The sequence below is a fragment of the Oxyura jamaicensis genome, chromosome 3 (assembly GCF_011077185.1).
Source record: "Oxyura jamaicensis isolate SHBP4307 breed ruddy duck chromosome 3, BPBGC_Ojam_1.0, whole genome shotgun sequence".
Lineage (NCBI taxonomy): Eukaryota > Metazoa > Chordata > Aves > Anseriformes > Anatidae > Oxyura > Oxyura jamaicensis.
Genome location: NC_048895.1, coordinates 741,824 through 764,610, shown reverse-complemented (window position 1 = coordinate 764,610; position 22,787 = coordinate 741,824). Strand labels below are relative to the sequence as shown.

Here is a 22,787-nt window from a genome sequence, read left to right as displayed (position 1 = left end):
AGGCAGCTGTCAAAATTTTGAACAATTTGCTGCATTTAATTTAAAGACATGGCAGCTAATACATAATTAGGTGAAGCAGGGACTTAAAAGTATTCAAATACTACTGCCATGGAGGTATTTGTGAAGGAGATAAAAAAAGATAATTCACTCTTGTCTTATACCACTGTAATCAGTGAGAACTTGTGATTACAACTGGAAAGCTAAACTTAAAGCAGGGGGAACTTTTATCACATTACAGCTACGTATGTTACAGCAACCTTTCCCTTCAAGTAAGAGGAAGATCATGCTAGTTACATCGTATTCTTTATCTACAAGCTGTGAATGTCATTAGCACAAATCTCCCTTCTTTCAAGGGATACAAAAATTCCCAGAAGTAGAATATTAAACATAGCCAAAGTCCAACCAAGATACCAAACCAACATTAAAGTACTAGCAACAGTTAACAATACTAGCTAATTAGCAGTGTGACATAGCTAGTTATATATTACTTAAATAAATAACTTTAAGATGTGTTAGCCTTAAAGACTTTATCTGACATTTTGTTAGCATGCCATCCAAATCCCCTTTGGTTTTATTCGGAGTCAAATCCTAACCTATATTATGCTCCAATTTCCAATTCATTCACTTGTCAGTATGTTCAACAAGTATTTTAAGTCAGATACTCTGCTTTGAATCCCATAGTACACCAAACACCCTTAGCTCTTGCTCACTTCGGTGAGATTTTTCTGACCCTCAGCACTTCCCCAGAGGTGCTCAACATCCCAGGCTCGGCCCATAACACGTGCTCAAGAGGATGCAGCTCTGGCAGCTGCATCGTTCTTCCCCTGGGTGCAGAGTGGGAAGCCACTTGTTGCTGAGCTGCAAATTGAGAGGTGACTTCTGTGGCAGACTGCACAAGAACCATTTTATCTTCAAGTATTTCATTAAAACAAGATCATGCAGCTGACAGTGACTGTTTACACTACTTACTGCTTCGCCTTCCATTGTCAGGAAGGGAGATGTATGGGCTTTTACTATTCAGCCTGGAAGCGACCTTTTACTCCACTTTTCTCCTTGGTTCAAGCCAAGATCAGTCGTGAGGGGGTTGCTCACATGGACCCATAGCCTCTGCAGCCCCATGGACCATCGTGTGCAGCTTGGACACAGGATGGCCAGAGGAAGACTGTCCAGCTCTCAGGCAGCTCAGTCCCTCTTGCACAGCTCAAAGCACTACATGGTGCTCCAGATCTGCCCAAAAGCCAGTGTCTCAGAAGTTGTAGGTGGGCAAGGACCACCATGGCTAGAGGAAGACCTGGAAACCTTCCCTCCTTTTCCCCCAGCTTCCCCTGAAGAAAGTGGCCAAAGCTGATGGAAGAAGGGGGAAAATAGATGCTTAAATTCTACTAAAAAAAACCCTTCAGTTTGTTGGGGTTCATCCTCCCAGAGCAAACCTACCATGCCCAAGAGCAGAATTCACTACCAAAATAGCACAGAGGTCTAGGGCTGTACATCAGCAGCTGGGCATTGGTGTGACAGAACAGGGAGTATAGAAAAACACCAGGAAAAGGTCTGGCACAAAAGCTGTTGGCATACAGAGAAGTCTTTGGAGATACAGAAAATGGAACCAAGAAGTCAGAAAGGCCAGTTCAGAAACAGCAACTCTTCCAAACCAAACCTGAAAAATACTGCAAGACAGCTTTGTAACAGGGAATAAAATTCTTGAATTATGCCTGAAGTGGTAGTCAAGGCTGATAAGATACAAGAAAACCTCTACATTGCAAAACATCCATACTGAGAAGTCAGGAAATTTCAATCATGAAAGTTATCATCTGCTGTACTGAGCACACAATAACCACACAGACCTCCAAGGAGAAATTTTAGGAGCATAAATGCAGAAAGGCCAGTTTCCCTGCCTCGACTAATCCCCCATAGTGACCCTTCGATATCCATTTACACATTTGCTTCTTCCCTAAAATAATGGCAAACTCAACCCAGGCTCTAACAAAGAAAAAACCCAAACCAGTTTAACTTCAAAGGGCCTTTTAATCTCTCCTTTACTCTGATAAAATAGACTTTTTGTGCTGAAGATACTGCAACAGTAAGAAATGAAAAAGCTCCAAGAAAATATATTTCCCTCCATAAAGAAAATAACATTAAGAGGAAAACACACAAAAAAAGACAAGTTAATAGATGCATCTCACTGAAAAACAACAAAGTGCTTACTGTAGCCTGGGTATCTTTTTTATTAAAGCACTTGTTGAACTACTTTCAGTTACCAAGAGAAAAAGACACTCAAATGCCACAAAAACACACATCACCCAATGTTACAAAAAAAAAAAAAAGGACACCCAAACACCAAGTTTTATCAGAAAAACAAAATGAAAAGCATGGAGGCTTCAGGAACACCTATACTCTGGCTGACATTGTCAAAGGTTTCAAGTCTGTGTGCCTCTGCTGGGTGAAAGCAGCGCTGAAGCAACATACTACAGAAAACAAATAGAGCATTTATTTTTCACAAGGCAGGCTTAATACCCCTCATTGAAAGAGGGTGACAGAGCTTTTCCCCCATGCTATGTGGAGATGCAAAGCTAAAGATCTACCTGTAAAAATCATGTTCTGAAAACATCTAAAAGCCTTTTCATAATATCAAGCCAGGCTACTCAGTGCCAGTGCTTCTGATGTGACAAAGCCTCGGTGTGCTGTGTCTCTGTGTGATAAATGCAGCTTTCCTGCAAGCTACTGGAGAAGCCTGATGGCACTATCATTTTCTGCTGATAGTTTGCTAGAAATCGGGCATCACAGAAACATACTGAATTTATAGGGTTGGGAATAAACTAACAAGTCTACTCATCACCCCCCCCCCCCCCCCACACACACACATTTCCTGAGGAATTGAAAGAGTAATAATTAATTTCAATAATTATACTGTGAATACGACACCCTTATTTTAGGATACAAATATCTCTATCAAGTTACATTTAAGGTCATTCCCTACTTAGGTATCTCATGTTGAAGGAAAAATATTCTTGCCTAGGGAAACTGAGACCAAAATCTGTAACCATGGAAGGACCTACTCTATTGCAGGTCCCATGATGAAGCTATCTTGGAAAGACACAGGGCTTTGCTGCAAAAGTACTAAACTAAACATTATTTCCTCCTTAATACAAATGTAATGTACACAGATACATATTGTTGCCTCTCCCTGCAAACCGTTCCTCACTAATATTCCTGAAGCATCGCCACTACAACATCACTGTTTCTACAGTATTCAGATTCTAGGATTTAGAAAACATGCAATACATACAGAATTTGCAGAAACATCTGTAATGTCAAAAGACACACCTGAGTTTACAACCAACCTCTTAGGGAAGTGGCTTGACAATCAGAAGTGCTGCAGAAGTATAAAACCATCAGATATGGACTCATTTATGCATGCATGTCTCTAAGGATTCAGGAAACGGTCTGCCTCATCCCACGCTGCCCCTGCATTCCCAGGGCTCCTCCGATGCTCTAAATCCCTATTCTATTTCATTGTCTTTGAAGTTCCTAGTAAATGCACATCCTGAAAACCCCCAAACCTCTGGTATCTCTGGTCAAAGCTCCAGCCAAAATGGGCATTTTTCCCCTCACAAGTTCATTAATCATCATCGAGGTTTAATTTATTTATTAAAGGTAGAAGATGCAAAAGTGAATTTGAGAGCTCTTACTTCAGCAAAGTCTGAGTGCCCCCTGATGGTCAACCTGCATCGTGACACAGCAAGGGAAGTGCCCTATTAGTATAGCTAGTTTATTATTAAATATCTCCTCTGAGAATAATTAAAAGAATGAATTATAATCTGCAAACTTTTATTTACCTATCATTAAATCTGTGTTTGTTAGAGGCAGCTTTTGACTAAAAAACAGCCTCCAGAGACCAGGTTGGATTACTTCCAGAAAACAGATTAATCAAAGTTTAAAATACTTTACACGATGTTTATTTCCTGACAAATTAAATTTTTTATTTGGTTCTCAGTCAATAATACACCCTTAATCTTCAGATTATTTTGAAACGAGACAGAGTAAACAAGTGAAAGAAAAATAAACTGCTGGCATTAAAATACAGAATTATCTAGAAAGCTAGTGACCTCCTCTGGCTGGATCTATTGCTACAGGGCTACTAAATGCCACACACATCGTTTTCTGCCCGCTCTTTTGGGGCGATTCAGTCCTGACTTACGATGCCTTTTCCCCCAAGTAATTATATAACTTAGCACACACTTCTCTCTTGCAAAGCCTTAACTTCAAACTAAAGTTGTATCTCCAGGCAGTTAGATATTCTTTCGGTAAAGTAAACAAATCCTGGAAAAAAACAGTTTGATACCTAAGGTAGAAGCGGACAATATTTGCAGGAGAAGAGGAAGCTCTGGCATGCACCTCTGAACAAAAGGGAACAAGTGGTCTTTACTCAGAGAGCAGCTTCCTATTAAGACTCACTCCTTCACACATTATGCCTTTCATCCCCACTCAACCACAAAATGATTTTGCTGTAGGAAATACAATGGTAGAAAAAGATTTACATTGAAAGAATCTTTAATAATAAACTGTTGCAGATCTGCCTACTTCCCCATGATTTATAATACAATAAACATCAGATTCTATTAAGTCTCATGCACTGAAGACATGCACTGAAAAACTGAATATGAAAGAACTCAATTCTTCCCATCTCCAGTACCATAATAGTGAAATGAGCATGTATAAATGTGCTAAGAGTATCTCTTTGCATCTTTTATAGCTTGTGTGTATTAATCTGTAAAGCTTATTAAGAAAGTCATTGCTATGCAAAGCAGCACCCAATCTCTTTCTCTTGCTTTTCAACAGAGTGCAGTGTTTAGCCAATAGGACTGGTCCCCTTCTCCTCATTCTGCATTCATAACATGCAACATTTGCACAATGTATCTCTCAAAGGCCGCTGAATAGAAAGCCTTAATACTCATGTAAACAACTGCAAACCAATTACTTAATGAATCAGGCCCACACATAATGAGGTGCCAGACAAAGAGCTATAAATGCATTTTTGCGCCCAAGCCTTTGCTTTAAAGTAAAATCCCTCAGCTGTAGTTTGGGCTTAACTGGCACATCATAATTATTGTCTCTAGGACATCAGAGGAAACCATTTTTTTTATTTAGGTCCAGCAGGGTCTTTTTCGAGGTCACTCATCAGCTCAGTGACAAAACAGAGCAAAGAAGAATTTATAAAAAGTACCACAGCAGTACTACACCGTTATGTTTATTCTCAAGTAGTGGGTTTCGAGACCACTTGTAAAACCAATAAAGCACAAGAAGTGACTGCAGTAAGTGGAGCGCTTAAATGTAAGCGGCCAAGAAATTTCACTGCGTCCTGACCGTAAACAAGCAATGAGCTGCATTTTCCATTTTGCCTTCTTTACTACTCTTGCTTCACTGACTCTCCGTAAACCCAATGTCAAGTGTCCAGAAGCAAGAGTTTATTAATAAACTTCATGTTTAAAAGGGTGTATTATTTTTGAGGCATTTTGGAAACAAACTAAACCGCCGTAGATTATTTTTAAAGCAACACCACAGTGTATCAGTGCCTCAAGTGCACTTGCTTCCCAGCACTGAGAGGCATGAAATTATAGGGCATTTGTAAATCCATCACAAATAAGAACTAAAGAAAAAGAAAAAAAAACACTAAGAAAGTATCTTATGAACAGCATTTAAAAAACACAGAAGCTGCCAAACATTATTAGCAAGCAAAGCAGTACCAAAGACTTAAAAGAAAGCCTGGAAACTTTAAATATTACACTTTTAATTATATGTATTTAACATTTGTACTTAATAGTGATAGTAAGCAAGTTCCCCAAAACCCAATCCTTCTCTTCCTGTTGTGCTGGGCTTCAGCAAATGACTAAAATTTAACATTAAAAATTCATCTACAGGAGTACCCTTGAATTTCATAACATTTGGTATTATTTGGAGTATCACTCTCAAGCAAAACTAAGTTCCAGAAAGTATTAAAAAAATAAAAGCTTGAATCATGAGAATTAGTCCTAAACAAAAGCAAGAATGTCCCTCATCAATAATCAATACACTATTACAGCTTGTCTTTATTTTCTGTACTTAAGAATTGCAGGAAGATTACAGTTTTTAACAGAAAATACGGAATAAAACTTGCCAAGTCAGAATAGTCTTTTATAACAAAACTGGTCTCATGAATAACAATACAAAGAAGCTACAGAAAGATATCAAAGTCTTATCAGCAGAATGAGTTAAAGATTTATCAGGATGCTTTAAAGTCTTTTCCTGAGTGCTATTAATGGCCATCTTACGCCAAGGAGCCACACAACAGCAGAACCCGCTTGCTGGGCTGTTCTAATAAGAGCAGATAAGAATCTAAAGCCAAGCCAATATTTCATAAGATGGCTGTGTTATATCCTATTTTCCGCTGCTGCTGCTTGACCACTAATTTGATTGTTGCTGTTTGATTACCATTACATGCCAATGAAGACTACAGGGAACATCTAACAGAACTGCTCAGGGACCAATAGCAAAGTGCTGCATTAAAAAGCACAGAAGTGTTTTTTTGTTTAGTTTTGCTAAGAAAAGAAACTGCATTCTTTAGGTAAACAGACGGCCATTAATTAAACCTACTCGGTCAGAAAGCAAGACAGATATGTTACAAATATCCCCAAAATAACTGGGGAAAAAAAACCTATAGATTGTGAAAAGTGTTATCCAGTTACAGCTAGTTTACATCTCAGCTACATCAAGAAGAAACCCACCACATTTTTTCTTGAAGACTTTATGTTTTCTGTCTGCCCTTTTCCTGACAACTTCTATTGTCTGGCCTCTGAGTAGCCCTACTGAGAGCAGCTGTACACGCTAATTTGTGGTTCACTGAGATGTCAATTGAGTCTTAAAATAAGAAAACAGCTGCAAAACAATACTTGGCTTTGGTGCAAATATTTTCTAAGGTGTACCAGAGTTTAAGTTGTTTCATTAGACAAACCTAAATACAAACCTTAACCCTAGATCACGTAAAAAAATAAAATGAGAAATTCAGTCACATTCTACCAGCATTTCTCATTCTACTACAACATTTCAAATGTTAAAGGATCTAACAACTTTACCTTGAGAGGTCACCACTTCTTTCACTGGATGAACTCCTTTCTGAGCACATTTCTTGACTTTTTGTTTTGGAACTATCATTACCAATATCGCAACCTGTTAAGTAAAAATACAAAATATAATTTTTCAAATAATAAATCTGAAGCCATACATCTGCTGCTTCCAGTGGGGTGTTATTGTGATGGTATTTTTGCAGACTGCACAATACATAAAAAACACATCTACATTCCCTGCAACATCTATCAGCAAAACCCAGATGAGTATTAAGAAAAGCACACTGCAATATTTTAATGTTATTTTCCTCATGGAGCTACCTTCAGTTGTCTTTGCACCAACTGTATGTTGCATGCACTGCCTCGGCCAGGCATTCCTGCCACGGCTGGACAGACAGACAGAAGTCCTTGCTCCTGGGCCAGAAGCCACAAGCCCCTTGCCACAGCAGACTCTTTAAGGCTCATTTACCCCTCACCGCATTCAACCCAGAAGGGCTCCACGTCACATTTGGCCTCATGCTGGAGAAGAAAATCATGTACCTATGTCTAGATTCTACCTCTGTTCCAGTTAACTTTATTTTTCACTTTTTTTTTGAAAAACAGTCAGACCTTACAACATGCTGTTCTGAGCAAGCACCCCTTGTTATTCTGAAAAGGAGACATGCAATGGCCACGCTGCCAGATCGATGAGAGAGAGTTTAGAGAAGAGGAACCACTACACAATTACAGTACGTGCCTCAAGACATTTTGCTCAAGATTAGGTAAAAATTACTTAAAAATATAGAAAACAAGACTCCTTAATCACTTATCTGATGATTTTTTTGTGAAACTTTTGCATGTTTTAACTCATTTTAGAAAAAAGTACATTGACATTAAGAATTGTATTCTATCACATCAACTTTAAGCAAAACTTAAAGTTATTTTCCTTTTTATGCTTTAGTTCTTATTTACTTTCCTTAATCAGGAAGAAGGGATACTTTTATTCTTCTTCCCCTTAAATATATTAATATTTATTCATGTCTTTCAATATTATTTAATACAACACCTTTTTCAACCATTCCCTTTTAATAGAAAGCTGCATTAGGGAAACACAAATCTTAGGATCTTTAGGACTTAACAGCCAAACAACCCACTATTTCAAAGTCTCTTACCCATGCTTTCCTTTATTTCCTCCCTGCTCTGTGCATCTTGTTTCTGTTCTGTACAGACTGATTTTTAAAAAGCAAATAGAGTAAGTTTATTCACTGGAATGGTACAATTGCTCATTTTCATATTTTTCCAAAGAACATGACACTCAAGTACAAATCTCACTTTAAAAGGCTACTTTGTACAGCTAATTAGAATTGGGACACAACAAAACCTTTATACACATGTGTATAATTTCAGTCTCATCCCCCCTCACCCTCCCCACATTATAAATAAGACACTATAAGCAAGCCCTGATCACGGAGGATTTCCCAGATGTAAGCTTGCCAGTAGCTCAGAGCTGCAGACCAAGTGCTGTGAGCACACAGCAAGAAACGACTGACCATAAAGAAATTAATATTTGTGCTTGTTTGCACATTACTTTCAGAACGTAAAGAGAAAAAAGAAAAAAATATTTCAATGTAATTATTTCAGAACTCCTTGAAATTGTTTTTCACTCCAGCAGTAAAACACTTAACAGAAGTGTATTTTTCAGGGCTCCTCATGCACTGTTCTAAGTACAGCACATAAGCAGCTGAAATTACATGCTCACGTCCTGCCTGGGTGTAGAGCTGGGTTTACTTTGGGAGGGACATCCCTCATTGCCTCAACAACATCTTGCATAAAGCGAAGTGTGCCCAGCTAACAAAATGGCGTGGGCAGTGGACTATGCAAGTATTCAAAACCCACTTATGCATGCTCTCAGGCTTGGCTTCAGCAAGTTCATGGCTTGCTCCTAAGACGAACTCACTGCACTCCAAGAGGGAAATGAACATCTAAGGGTGGTACCAGCATGGTTTTAATGCCACAGAAGTGACAGGTAACAGACCTGCAACCTCTGTATCTCTCCGGAGAAAACAAGCAAAGATAGAGGAAGAGGGGTCCTCTGCTAGCTATCCTGATCCCTCCATCTCTCACCCAGCAGCAGCCCTTCTGCTCGTTCCTTCCCTAACATGAGGGACTCCCCCTACATCTCCACCCATGGCTCACACCATTACCCATTCTGCAGCAAGGGTTTACCTACAAACCCAAGGAGGTGCCAACCATGCACAAACAACTTGGGCGTGCCCCTCCACTCTGATCCATTTTCGTGCTGCATGTACTAGTTTCTCTTGCAGCTAAGCATGCACACCAGCTTCAAAAGATCATTTACCATGCTTTCTGTGCCTCCACTGGCTCTCCTTCCTCCACTACATCAAACAGTAGCACAAACTACTTGCTCTTCACCTTTGAGACCCTTCAAAGCCCAGCTTTGCCCTACCTGTCAATTATAATATAATGCTGGGCTATCGATCCCCACTTCTGCTTTAGTTACACCAGGCTTCCTTGCCAATTAGTCTGATCATTCCCCTTGAGCATCTTTGCGCTTGCTTATACACTATGCACCCTACATCCCTGGGTGATCCTTCCAGACACTCACAAGTCCACCAGCTTACCTTTAAAGACAGCCCAGGTGATTCAGCTGTGTTGCTATGCCCATGAAGCATCTGACATTTAAGCAGTTAGTGCACAGTAACTACTTCTTTGTGCACCAAGCAATCATCTTGCTCTTACCTCATCTTACGCCATTCATCTGCCTAATCCCCATGCCTTTAACAATGTGTCTGCATTACAAGTTAACAGAAGAAAACAGTCTTGATTGCAGACGTACGGTACATATGACAAAAATAACCAACCTGACTGTCCTGCAATACTTCATTCACCATGGTGGTTAAGCACAGGCAATTGGGGCAATGTGCAGGGCAGGAAACAGAAGATACAAGAAAAAGACTGTTAGGACACAAAGTGTTGAATCACTTTTCTTCACTCTGGATAGAACCACATTGTGCAGATCAGGGTATTTTCCTTCATAAAGCCCACCATATTTCAGACTAAACACAAATTACTGCCAAATTCAAAACAGTACATTTATGGGGTGGAGGTTGCTTTGTTTTGTCTTTTTTTTTTTTCCCCCAGCATGCACACCTTGTCCCCAAGCACAGAACAGAAAACTATTGCCCTGGTAAGGAAGATGCACTGAGTGGAAAAGAAGCAAAAAATATACTGGTTTAGAGCCCAGCAGCAACCATCAGCTCCATAGGACACAAAGAACAACCACCATGGACAAGCTCACATTAGTGGCAAGAAGCATCACTTAAAAATATTTCTTTTAGCCAGTTTCAATGGTGAGGAAGGCTTTTGGAGTTCCCCAGCTCCATGTTAAAAACCTGGCATTTCGAGCATTTGCTGTATGAACAGCCAGTGCCTACTGCACAGACACAACTGAGGAAGCTTGATAAATCTCAGCCTTTAAACTCAAATTGGGATGTTAATAATGAAAAGTAAATTCTTAATCCAGTTGTCTGAGCATTACTGCAGGAAAATGGAAGCTGTTTTGCCACAGATGACACAGCTCTCCTCATACTGTTTGCCCATGTGTTCTTCCCTCCACTCAGAATTAGGAAAGGGTCTGAGATACCACTGTTAATTAAAAAAAACTTGACACTTTCCAACTTCGAATTGCACAGTCTGAGTGGGAGCTTTCATGTCAGCTTTTACAATTCTGTTCCAAACAAAATTGGTGTACTTTTCTTCATTAGCCCTCCAGTTCCAGGAAAAACTGCCACAGTTGCATAATGAACCACTACCATTTTGTTCTGTGCAACAGTTAAAATGATCTTTGACCCAGAACGTACTGTACCAGTGCAGCAAATGGAAGATACTTTTTCCCCTTCCATGTGTTGTCCTATGGCCTAGGTGCCAGGGTTCATCAATTTATAGTTAAACATCACAGTGACAAAAAAAGGTGATGCTCTTGGCCTCCCACTTTCAACTTTTGTATCTTGCTGATTGTATTATCTATCAGAGAGAAAAAAAAACAAAACACCTTTTAGCCATCAAAACCAGCATCTATACCTCTGTTACACTTAAAACCCTTCACTGGAGGGAAAGTCATTACAAACACTGAAGAGGTTGTTGGTAACAACACAACATTTGACTTGGCATATCTGTAAATGGGAGCAGTGTGAGCAATTCCCAAAGCTGCTGATTTTTACAATGCAAACTGGAAGAACAGGAGTACCACTGTACTCATCCCACGGCTCACATGCAACCTATACAGTCCATGAGCAAAACTGAGATCTGTGACCTAAGCAACAAAGCACATAAGCAAGGAGTACAAGTAGGCATCGCTCTACTGTGAGAGGAACAAGAACTCTCTGAACGGCAATTAAAAGCTATAAACAACTATCAAACATTTCCAATAATAATCAGTAACCCCATATGCAAACAGAGGTAGCTGGGGGGCAAAAGATCCTAGTGCCTTTGCAAGCTTAACCCACATATCTACATCTCTCTCATACACAAGTGAGAATATCCACAAAAAAGAACTTTGCCATTTTTTGTGTGCCTTTATCAACAATAAAGTAGTTAGCAGCTTGGGTATTTCAGCTGTCACTAGACTTCAAAGTTAATAATGCCTTGAAAGGAATGTTATCTGGATCAGCTGAGCCTGCAAGCTGTGTAGTTTTAGTTACCTTGGCAATACTTATTGCATTCACATTCAGAAGTGCTGGTCAGTCTGGGCTGCCACACTGCTAGCTGTGGCACGAAAACAGGGAACTAACAATAGCTAATGCCCATAGGAACTTCAAATCTGAACAGCCTCCTCCACCACATTAACACTAATTACTGCACTTGCTGATCATCCACAAAGAGCCATCCAGGACTAAACATGGGAAATCAGCTGCCATGCCACTGCCAGAACACAAACAGCAACTGTGCGCACCTCTGCCTTGGGACCAGAGGTTTGAGTCATCCGTACACAGGCTTTTATACGTGCTGATTTCCCCTGCAATAAAGCAGAAAACCTAGGTACAGGGAGAGGATAAGGGCTACCTGCAAGTCTGATGGGAGGATGTGCTCTTCTGATAGAAGGATGAGCATATAGATGAAAGATCTCCAAATTAAGAGCTGAGCATCCAGAAACAGGTCAAATACCAACAAATATTCCCCTTTCCTTTGAATGAAGAAAAGAGTACTCTTAGCATAATAATACAGCAAGACATGATGCCACCCTCTCAAGGGCGGACAAGTCTGATGACCAAAGGACTCAGGGAATCCCAGTGGAGCACGCCATCCCAGTGAGAACACTTAGCTAAAAGTTGCTGCTTCCATTTAAAGAGCGACTAAGATTTTTCACACTGAATTCACAACTGAAAAAGGACTTGGATGTCTTTCCAAAACTTCTTCATGTTAAGCAATGTAAAAATCACCCACTGGAGAATGCAACTTGAACTAATTTAAACAAAATGTGCAATTTTACATTGTCCCAGTATACTTGTGTCAGATCACAACAAACCAACAGTTATTAATCATGTACAGGTTACCTTCCCTCCCACCCCCAAACAGTAGTTTCTAGTGGATTGATATCAAATAAAGCAAAAAGTAGGGTAGACTTATTAATGCCTTTATTAGCACACTCCGAGTAGAACCTCGGGAACCTTTTAACTTCAAGCTCAAAGTAGGAAGGATGCTTGGGCATAGGAAAAGTGTTGGCAGGATTATTGGCTCATTAAAGGTGACCTAAAAAGGAAAACAGAATTGGATTTGTGCCCTTTCATAGCTCTTTACACTATATAAAGGTCTTAAAAAAAAAAAGATCTATGAGGGTTTTTCCTCCTTGTTTCTAAGTGAGATTTTCTACCTGAAAAGAAGATAGAACATGACATCCAAGGCATCATGAAAACCTGATGAGTAGAGAAGTAATGCCATTTTTATTTGAATGCTTTTAACTATAGCATCTATTTAAATCAAAGACATAAGTGAAGGGTATGGAGACAATCTGTTTTTGTTAAAGATTTAACAAGCCTGCCCCTTCAATAAAACCAGCGGTTTCCTACTCACAGACTTTTAAAGTCATCCGCAAAACCAAAAAAAAATTATCTTTTTTTTTTTAATCTCCCATTATTCACCTATTTCAGAAATAGCAAAAAAGTTGAACACTTAATTTCTTCTACATGTCTTCCCAAGATAAAAAAACAAAGCATCCAGGAAGAGAACTAGAATGAACCGAACTAGAATGAACCCACATATACTCCTCTATCCTCAAAGAACCTTGTGAAACTGAGGTTGCTATTAATAAAATCTCTCCCCTCTGTGGGTGATACCAATAGCCTTACTTAAGCTGAGTGGTACCTTACACAAAATAAGTCTTTTAAGCTCAGTTAGCACAACACAGCCTTCTGCAAGGTGCCAGCAGACTTCACATGGGAATAGAAGAAAAGAGGAGAGACACCACCCAGCACTGCTGGGCCAGCCAGGCAGAGAACTTTGTGTAGTGCTTTCTTCTGAAACAGAGACTTTGGAAGCTCACACCAAAGGCATGGGATGGCCTGAGTGCTGCAGAGCCGGTAAAGCATTTTGTTGTCAGAAACAGGGATTAAAATCCTTTTGTTTCTGCTGGCGATGCACCAGAGGACCCAAGGTGCCCGCTCCCTCCTCACACCCTAGCACCTTCCCAGCCAGCACCTGCCTGTCCTTTCTGGACAAGGAGATGCTCCTGCTGAGCCAAGTCACACACGGCCCTGCAGCTTTCCTATCACAGGCAGCTGCCCATTTCCCTAATGAGAATACCAGTCTCTCAGCTTCCTCCAGTTTATTTTTTTTTCTCCTATCTCTAGGATTACTCAAATGTAAAGGAAGTAGCTCTTGTGTCTAACATGCATATCAAGAGATACTCATATGAAAGACCAGGACAGGTCAAGGGCCACTTCCATAACTTCAGCCGCCCTTCAGTCAAGTAAGGCTAGCAGCAACTGCAGCACAGCCAGACTCACAGCATGTATCCCAGTGCCGGACCAGCGGCACGCTGGTGCTACTGCTCTGGCCACGGCCTTGAATGAAAAAACAAGACAGGAGAAAAAGAAGTCTACTTTTGAGAGAAGTGCTAGTGAGATGAAGAGAAGCAAGATCTCCAGAACAGATACAGCACACATGAAGGCAGAGGATTCCCCATCTGAGCTGCCCACCAGTGACACCTGAGAGGTGCTCACTGGTCTCCACAACTGCTCCTTCCCTTTGGAAGTACATCCACTCAGCTCTCACAATGAAGTCCATCAAAACCCCAAAGCCTCAATGCTTCCAATGTTTAAATCCAAACTTAAAGCCATTAAAGAATGCAGTAGGTACTGGGAAAAAAATGTAACCAGTAAGCTTAGAAAATAATTGTACAACAAAACAGTCATGTATTTAAATGACATTAAATATCAGCCTATCTAAAAGGAGAAAACCAAACCCTCAAAAAAGTCACTTAAGCCCAAAAAGCAAGGTGCAGAGATACTGCCTCTACTTTGGGCACTGAACAATTTCAGTGCTCTAGGGCTAGTCTGCAGCACGTAATGATGAACAAAAAGCAGAAAGTTGACAGGCTGAAAGAGCAAGGAGCCAGAAGAGAATGAGAAGCCTGGAGAAGATCACGAACTGAAGATGAATCGCAGCTGAAAGGACCTTGCTTTCAAGTGAGATATGAAAAGCCTCACCCTTAGACACAATGAGAACACAGGCCACTGCAAACATGCTGTGACAACAGTAGTAAATAAAAATCCCTTCCTTCTGAATCTGCTTTAAGTTACTGTTCTTGGTGTTCTAATCTGAAGTATGATTTTCTCAGCATTTTTACAAATGGGAAGCATTATTATTTGCAGGTCCATTTGGTGAGAAAGCTATGGGAGAGGTAAGGGAGAGGGGATGTCCATGCAGTTCAGCTTTTGACTAGCTGCAACCCAGACCAGGAGCCAGTACACCATCCAGTTCCCCAGCAGGAAAACTGCAACAGACAACTCCCTGACACGTTTGTATGCAAAATCTGCCAGGCTTCATAGCAAAAGAGTCCTGATATATTCTAAAGTCCAGCATGGGTGAGAAGCAAACTAGAAGCCTTGGGAACTACAGACATTAAAGAGCTTGCATTCTCTTTAGAAAAAAAGAACAAATTAAGAAAATCTGTGATGTCATTAGTTGGAGGAAGCCACCATTCTTTACATCATTCTAGTCAGCACTGTCTACAGAGTATGATGCTTGAACTGCAATCCTCGGATCTGAATCCTTTTAAGTTACAAAGAAAATTAAACCTATCACAAAATCTGCAAAATTTTAGATGAATTTTCAAATGACAAGTGTGATTTATTTCATGAAAAACATTTAAGTGGCTTGTAATTTGTGTGCTTTTAATTCATCTGAAAAAAAAACAGTGCAGCTTACATTCTGAAATACATCGCCATGTGCAAGTGAAGGACATTTTAAGCAGCAGGAAAAAGTAAAGCATTCTACTCTCAAAACCTCAAAAATCTAACTTATGTGGCTAACATAGGAATACTATTGCAGCAGTATAATTCAGGAATACAAAAGCAAATTTTTATATTTCAGCTGCAAATTAGGCTCAAAAAGCAGAGGAAAACCTCTATAGAGAAATGAATTGCACTCAAAAAGACAGGCTATTTTTAAGCCATAAAAGAGCAGACAAGAACAGCAAATGCAACAGATGCCCTCGCACCTTTTTGTCAGAGTACACACTTGCATAAATAAATATTTAGCCAAACATCAAAATTTATAACAAAGCAGCCCACCACTTTGCAAAATCAGGCAAAAGAAAATTGAGATTTATTGCGAAGAGCTCTGCCCTGAATACTAATGCGTTATTGATACTTCACAACTGAAAAGCAACAGCATCACAGGATCCTAAGCAAGTCTAATGCATCTGCTGCAGGGAGATCTGAACACGGTTTGATAAAACCTTATTGCTAAAAATTTGGTGTTATCAGGCAGCTTTTGTAACAGAGGCAAAAGCACAGCTTCCCATCTAGCGCGATTTTTCCCCACGCTTATTCTAATGATACACATTCAATTACTAGAGAAAAGAAAAGAATCAAATCAGAAACATCTGTAGTTTGCCATATAATTACTGGATCTTCCCCACGGAGACTGACCTTTGTAACACTGATACTAGGACCTGAAAGGCTAAATGACGGGATATTCACATGGTTTAAATGTGTAACATGATTACAAGGAATTAAATAGGCACTGTTATTTTCCATCTTGGTTTACATTAACATGAGATTGTACTTTATGATCTTGCATTTAATCTTTGTGCTCGGTATGTAGTAGCTGAATTTACTCACTATTAGTGGACCCAAGCCCCTAAAATGCCATGTTTTGATTATATAATAAAGTTGAATACTGCATTTGAGGTTAATATGCAGCCATTACTTTTACCTGTAATAGGAATCTTTTTTATCACGCTTTCTTCCTGGCTCTCATCTTCACACCAGCTTGTGACTTCTGTATGTGAACACACCATAATGAAACACATTTCAAAGTGGTGGCGATCAGACTGGTTTGTTTTCTTTTAAGCCCTACTCCCTTTAATTTCTCACTTTTGTTATCTCTTGTTTATTGATCTAAACTATCCATTACTGTTCTTAAAAGAGGCACCTACTGTGAACTTTATGCGAATACAGCGCTGCTGTGTCTCTGTAGCTCCCAGAGAAAAAGGAAAAGCTAACCAAATGTCTTAAATTATTTAAGACCCAATGGGATTTCAGAAACAAACAGCCAACAGTAATTCTGCGATCTTGTCCAGCAGCCCGACAGCAACAACATAGATCATACCAACCACTGAAAATTAGTTTAAAAATCAAAGTCCCCATCTCCTCCACAGATAAAAGTGGCATGGATTTAGAAGGCCTAAATCAGTTTGTTTGCATTTGCTGTGTAAAGAGCATTGCAACTTAATTGCCTGTCTCTTCTGAACTTTGATGTAAGGGATGCTATGAGAGCAGGCTGAGCAAGTTATTACACTGGACTAATCTATTACTTCCTTATCTAAAGAAATTAACTGGATTTTCAGTAACATCCACCTTTTAAGCTCTGAAATGGCACCGCACATCTTTCTTAGCATCAACACTCTTACTTTGGAAAATATGTTCTGTAGTTCGGCTTCCTAATAAAACACAGCTAAACTATCACATTATTTCTAAAACATTTTTAAAATACATATATGCATATAGATCCTGTTTCAATAATTACCACAACATCTGATCTTCTACAGAAATAAAACAGTCACAACACATAGCATTCATTTTAAAAAGTAATAAGAGTGACAAACAACATTGAGATGTTTAGGAAAAAAAAAATCACTGGAAGTTCATTACAAATATATTAATTTGCCAGCAGCTGTAACCATCCCCGGCAGATTTGGATGGAAAACACATTTGTACCTTGCAGCAGAGTACAGCGGTAACTTGGAGCACACAGGCAGACCTTTTGGCAATTGTTACCTTGCTTTCCTGTGGCATCAAGCCGGGGAGAGTGTTTTGCCTGCTTTATTTCCCCACTGTCATTTGGGATCGATGGCAAGCTGTAAGATGATTCATTACTCTGAATAGATGACCCATCTCCACACTCTTCTCCTAGAAGGACCTCTCTCAACAGCGGTGGAGCCTGCAGTGTTAAAAAAAATAAAAATAACCGCAGCCCTATTATCCTGAGTCTCGAGCAGCAGCATTTTCCAACATACATTTAGGCTAATCTATACTTCACAGAGTAATCTGTTTCCAGGGTATTTCTGTTAGATGTTGAATTACCTGAGTTAAATCAGTGCTAGCCCAGCAATTGCATTCTGCCTTCAAGTAACACAAACTTTGAATTATTCTTTTAACTGCTGTGTTTTCTGGAAACTGTCCTTATTTTGTGCCTTATGCATTCACTGTAAGCAAAATGTAAGGGTGGATGGCACACACTACAACAGCAATAGAATGAAAAAAAGTCTTTTATTCTCCATTTCAGGCACAGCAATAAGGCAAATTAACGCATATTGTCAGCAATAGCTACAATAAAACATCACCAAGGTAAGTGAATCTGAAGCCAAAGAACCCGATCCATCATTGGCTTCCTTTGGGCTCAATTCAGAATTCAGTCTGTATCATCACTACACGTTTATCAAGTTTATTCTCTCCTGTCTGCACATGCAGATCCCTGTAGCAGCACTATTTTGACGTCTGTTAATTAAACATTACTTTCGATGATGAAAAAATTAGGTGGGAAGCAGATGTCTTTAAAGGGAGCTGAATTTAGTGTAAATATAGCCAAGTTAAAAGCTAGCTTTAAAAAAAAAAAAAAAAAAAAGGTATTTCTTCAGCTGTCATCCAAGTCTATTGCTTTATCAGACTCTAAGAGCAGATGAAAACATTCTTTCTGGCATTTATTATTCCACAAGGAGCAGCAAAGACTTTGGGGGCATCTTTCATGTCTTTTTTTTTTTTTTGTAGGACATTTTGTTTTTATTTTGTGTCACAAAGCATGTATTTGACTCTACAAGTCTACTTTTTTAACTTTTGTAACTTTATTTATCCATGCTTACCTGAGAGATTGGAGTGATTTTAAGTCCAAAACCATTTTGGACTCTCAAGAAAATTTCACCCCCTCCATTCTTCAATAATCCCATATTTATTTGGGAGCCCTGAATGGCAACTTCGAGTCTCTAGCAAATAACTTTAATGAATATATTGTTTTGCTTTTTTTTTCCCCTTACTGAACTTACATATGGGAAGACTCCATACAAAAACAAGGAAAGCAAACTGCTACTTCAACAGAAAAAAAAACCAGGAATTTTATGTCTGCTTTTCTAAATATAATGAAAGTCTTCAATTATTGGTAGGAGGGGAAAGTCTTTACCATGGGAATTCACTGCCATTTAGCAGCATGTCTCTGCTAATTTCTCTGGAAGAACTCCAAGGAAGCCAGCTCGCTGTGGCTGTCCCACATGAGCCAGACTCACCCAAAATTCAAGCTTTGAAGTCACAAATGATTTAAGATCCCCAAGTACAGATGGCTAATGAGTTTACAACTACATTACGTACATCCTCATGGTAAAGCAACTGTTCCTGCACAGGAATATATTAACAAATATATTATAAGATAAATATATATATAGTAATTTATATTGCTACTGTTCTGTGCAGCCTGCTTGGAAGTCAGGTGTTTCAAAGGGTAAAATAAATCCTGGGATTACATTTAAGTGAATGGATTCTTTTAAATGGAAAAATAAGTGTTAAATGCATATATGTAGGTCATAGTAAAAAGTAGCAATAAGCAGATTGTTACTGCTTATATCCACCCATAAAGCCAGTGTTACTGAGATTTGACTTAGTACAAGTTTTTATATACAATTGGAGATTTACGTACAGTATTTATCTGCCACCAGTGCAAGGACACATTCCTTCTTTGTCTTTTTTAATAGGCTGAATATTTTAAGGCAGAATACAATCCACAGACAGAAAAAGAATTTACCTTGGCTATCATTGAAAACGTATAATTAACCAAAACATTACATTATCATTATTCCTATCAAATATTAAAACCAAAATACAGCATAAACTGCTTTTTAATTTCTCATTACAAATTAGAGGGGAAAGAACTTTAACAAATATTTTTGCTCTGGTGGTATTACATGTATGTTCATACATGCATATATATGTGTGTGTATACACTTGTCCTTTCTTTCCCTGTCATTTGTACATATGGAAAAGTAACTCCTACAAAATTTGTAGAATTTGCTTATAATCTTTCACGTTAAAGTTTAAAAAGGACAAACATGCTGCTATCTGTAAAATCCTCTCCATATTTATCATACAAGACACAATTCAGTTTGTCTCTTTAAAAAGGAAAAAAAAAATACTATAATGCTTGATAAAAAGCTATTAAGTCACAGAGAAAGACGATTAAGCCTTGGGATAAACTTGCGTCACAGCAAGCATGAGCTTCTTTAGCTTCTTTAAAATCAATAACAGATCTCAAGGGTAGAGCAGGCACCTCTGAAGACCTCAGAGGGCTGCTTGCTTCACAGGGCCATACGTTGTACCTACTCCTGTGTCCTGAGACACACAGGAAGTCTGTTCTTTCCTTACCCACTTTATAGCAATTTCAAGGGCTGATAAAGGAGCACTAATTGCTCGTCCTTCCCCAGGACCCAGGTACTGGGTAGTGTTAGAGGCACAGGCAGGGCCTGCTGCACTTTAACGGTGCTATTTAGTCTCTCGGCACTGCTGATTCAGATATTATGTTGTTCTTACAGGACATTAAAATGCCCATGTTGACAGCTGTCAACTAGAAGAAAGCATGCTAAAGGGGACAGAGATCCTGAGAAACAACAACTTCTGGTCAGGCATTTTGTGGTTACTCTGTTCTTCAGTGGCCCCGTGGCCTCCAGTACCTCATTTTCTGTGAAATTCAGGTTTCTCTTCCAAACACAGAAAGACAGGAAAAAGTCAAATATATCGCGTGAGTTATAATAAAGGGCAGGATGTTCTCCTGCTGCTGAAGAAATACCTGTTTTAGCAGTTTCTCTGTTTCACTCTGCCTACAATAAACCAGCACACTGGGGGAACACCCACTAATCACTGCACCATTGTATGATTCCCTCTTTAACAATCCCACGGAAAAGAGTGAGCGTTTACCGAACTTGCCAAGCGCACTGGAAAACCCCAGCATGTGCTATCACAGATGTGCAACGTGCTACAAGCGATGCTGAGCTGCGGGAATTTTCTCTACCAAACAGAGCCATTAGGGAGGTCAGTGCAGCCCAACTCTGAGCAGCAGCTGCAAGTGACCTGAGCCGAACAGACACCAAAACCAACCTGGTCATCTGATGCTTCCTTCTCCGAAACCAGCAGGTTTTCAAACGTCGCTGCCACCTCTTCTTTGAGCAAAGAGCAGTGCGCTGTGGGGCTGCTCAGGGGAGCCTGCAGTACATCCACATCCCGTGGCAGGTCCAGCCTAGGGAACACAACCAAAGGCAAGGCTCAGAGCCTGTGGTGCTCAGACAGGAGCCACTCTGCCTGTTTGCTTGCTTGGGGCTGGAGAGGCAGATCAGTATGCAGTAGGAAAACGTGCAGCCCCTTTTGCCCTTAACTCACAGCACTCACTTCCTTATTTTTGCTTGTAAAAGCATCAAAAGCAAATAAGTCACTTTTGACTTGGACGGACTGTGACAAGCCGGGTCACGAAAAGGCAGCCATCAGGAAAAATAACAGAACTCTAAGGCACATCTGCTCTGGAAGGAATGCTAGGCAGTTACAGAGCCCTCCTCAGTGCTAAGAGGTGTCTGATCCTGCCAACACTCTAGCATTGCTTAACACGGGACTAGGCAGAAGGTAAGTAACAAAGAATGGAAAATGTTGTCATTGCTGCACTAAAGAGACATTAAAAATCACCTCTCATTTGTCCTTGAGGCACACACACAGGAAAGAAGAGATCGGAAAAGAGGATGCCAGTCCCCCAGGGCAGGCTGGTCCCCACATACCTGCTCTGCTCCACAGCCCCATGCGCAGCACACGGTATGTTCCCAGGGAGGGGGTGGCCACCCCACAGGCTCTGCAGCAACACCTTCGGCTGATGACAGACAGCTGTTTCTCCAGCTTTAAGGTCTTCTTCTTTCAGGCTGCTGGCCTGACTACAAAAGCTGCAAGATAAAGCAGTTGTGATGTGAGATACTTATGTGAAGACCAGAGAGACAGCCAGAAGAGGGGTGGATGCAAGGCCTGTCATACAGCCCTTGGCTAATAGGATAACCAGTGGGACAGCCAAAAGCAGTGTGCCCATGACCAGGTCTTTGCAAGAGTTTGGTTAGGCAAACTGTGAGGGTAGAAACATCATGATGGGTAAAGCTGAAACAGCACCTTGGCCAGGCATCTCTGCATCTGCTGTGGCCAAAGCAATTGTGATACTGAAACCCATTCCTAATGGTGGGCTGCGTGGCCAACTCCTGTAAACCTTTCCTCATAACTCCCCAGAAATCCTCCAACAATTAAGTGTTAATGAAAATCCTGGCTTAAGGAAGCTGACATTTAATTTTAAGTAAAACCACAAAGCTCCTCCCAGCTCTTGAAGTTAGGAGCCCATTGCCATCGAGTGACAGCCTGGGTTATCTGGTCCCACTTTTGTTAACATAAGGGGTTTGGTGACTCTTTTTCCTCCTTTACCTCAAAGAAAGGATTTTTCTAGTTGTTATTCTCAACCCCAGCAAAGCATTATTAGCCACTTTAAGGGGACACTCTCCCTCATGTAAACAAGGATTTATTTCACAGGCACAATCTGCAAAGCAGGGCTGCAAAAGGCGGTAAGTTTTCTTTGATGCATTGCAAAAAAGCGCATGAGCACACAAAACTGGGAGAGGCAGCATGCCACCTTGGGAAATATTCTCTGTTTTCCTAAAACTCCACTATTTTCCTTAGATGGCCAGATGCCAGCTTCTTCCTCCCTGCATTTTCAGTAGCACTCCCATTCTCTGCCCAGGACAGCAGCGCCGAGGCGCTGGGTCAGAATCAGGTCTCCTCACCCTGAAACAAAATACCCAAAGCCTTTAGGGGTGCAGTGGCTGCTCACCCTGCAGTCAGGCTGCCCGCTTTGTGTGGCACTTTCCAGCCCAGGTCTCCACCAGCCCACAGGGCCCGTCCACACACCCGGGCTTTT

The 22,787-nt window shown here is 40.3% G+C and overlaps 1 protein-coding gene across 6 annotated transcripts in view; it reads right to left on the bottom strand.

Moving 5' to 3' along the window:
* KIZ (kizuna centrosomal protein) overlaps nucleotides 1-22,787 on the bottom strand; it is a 58,865-nt gene that overhangs the window by 3,405 nt on the left and 32,673 nt on the right. For 4 of the 6 annotated variants that reach the window (XM_035321026.1, XM_035321025.1, XM_035321023.1 and 1 more), the window contains 5 exons: nucleotides 21,619-21,777; nucleotides 20,954-21,092; nucleotides 17,597-17,759; nucleotides 16,533-16,598; nucleotides 7,107-7,200 (listed from right to left, as the gene is read on the bottom strand). In XM_035321026.1, the coding sequence (XP_035176917.1) occupies nucleotides 7,107-7,200; nucleotides 16,533-16,598; nucleotides 17,597-17,759; nucleotides 20,954-21,092; nucleotides 21,619-21,777 (621 nt within the window). The other 2 variants (XM_035321028.1, XM_035321024.1) reach the window with 2 other exon arrangements.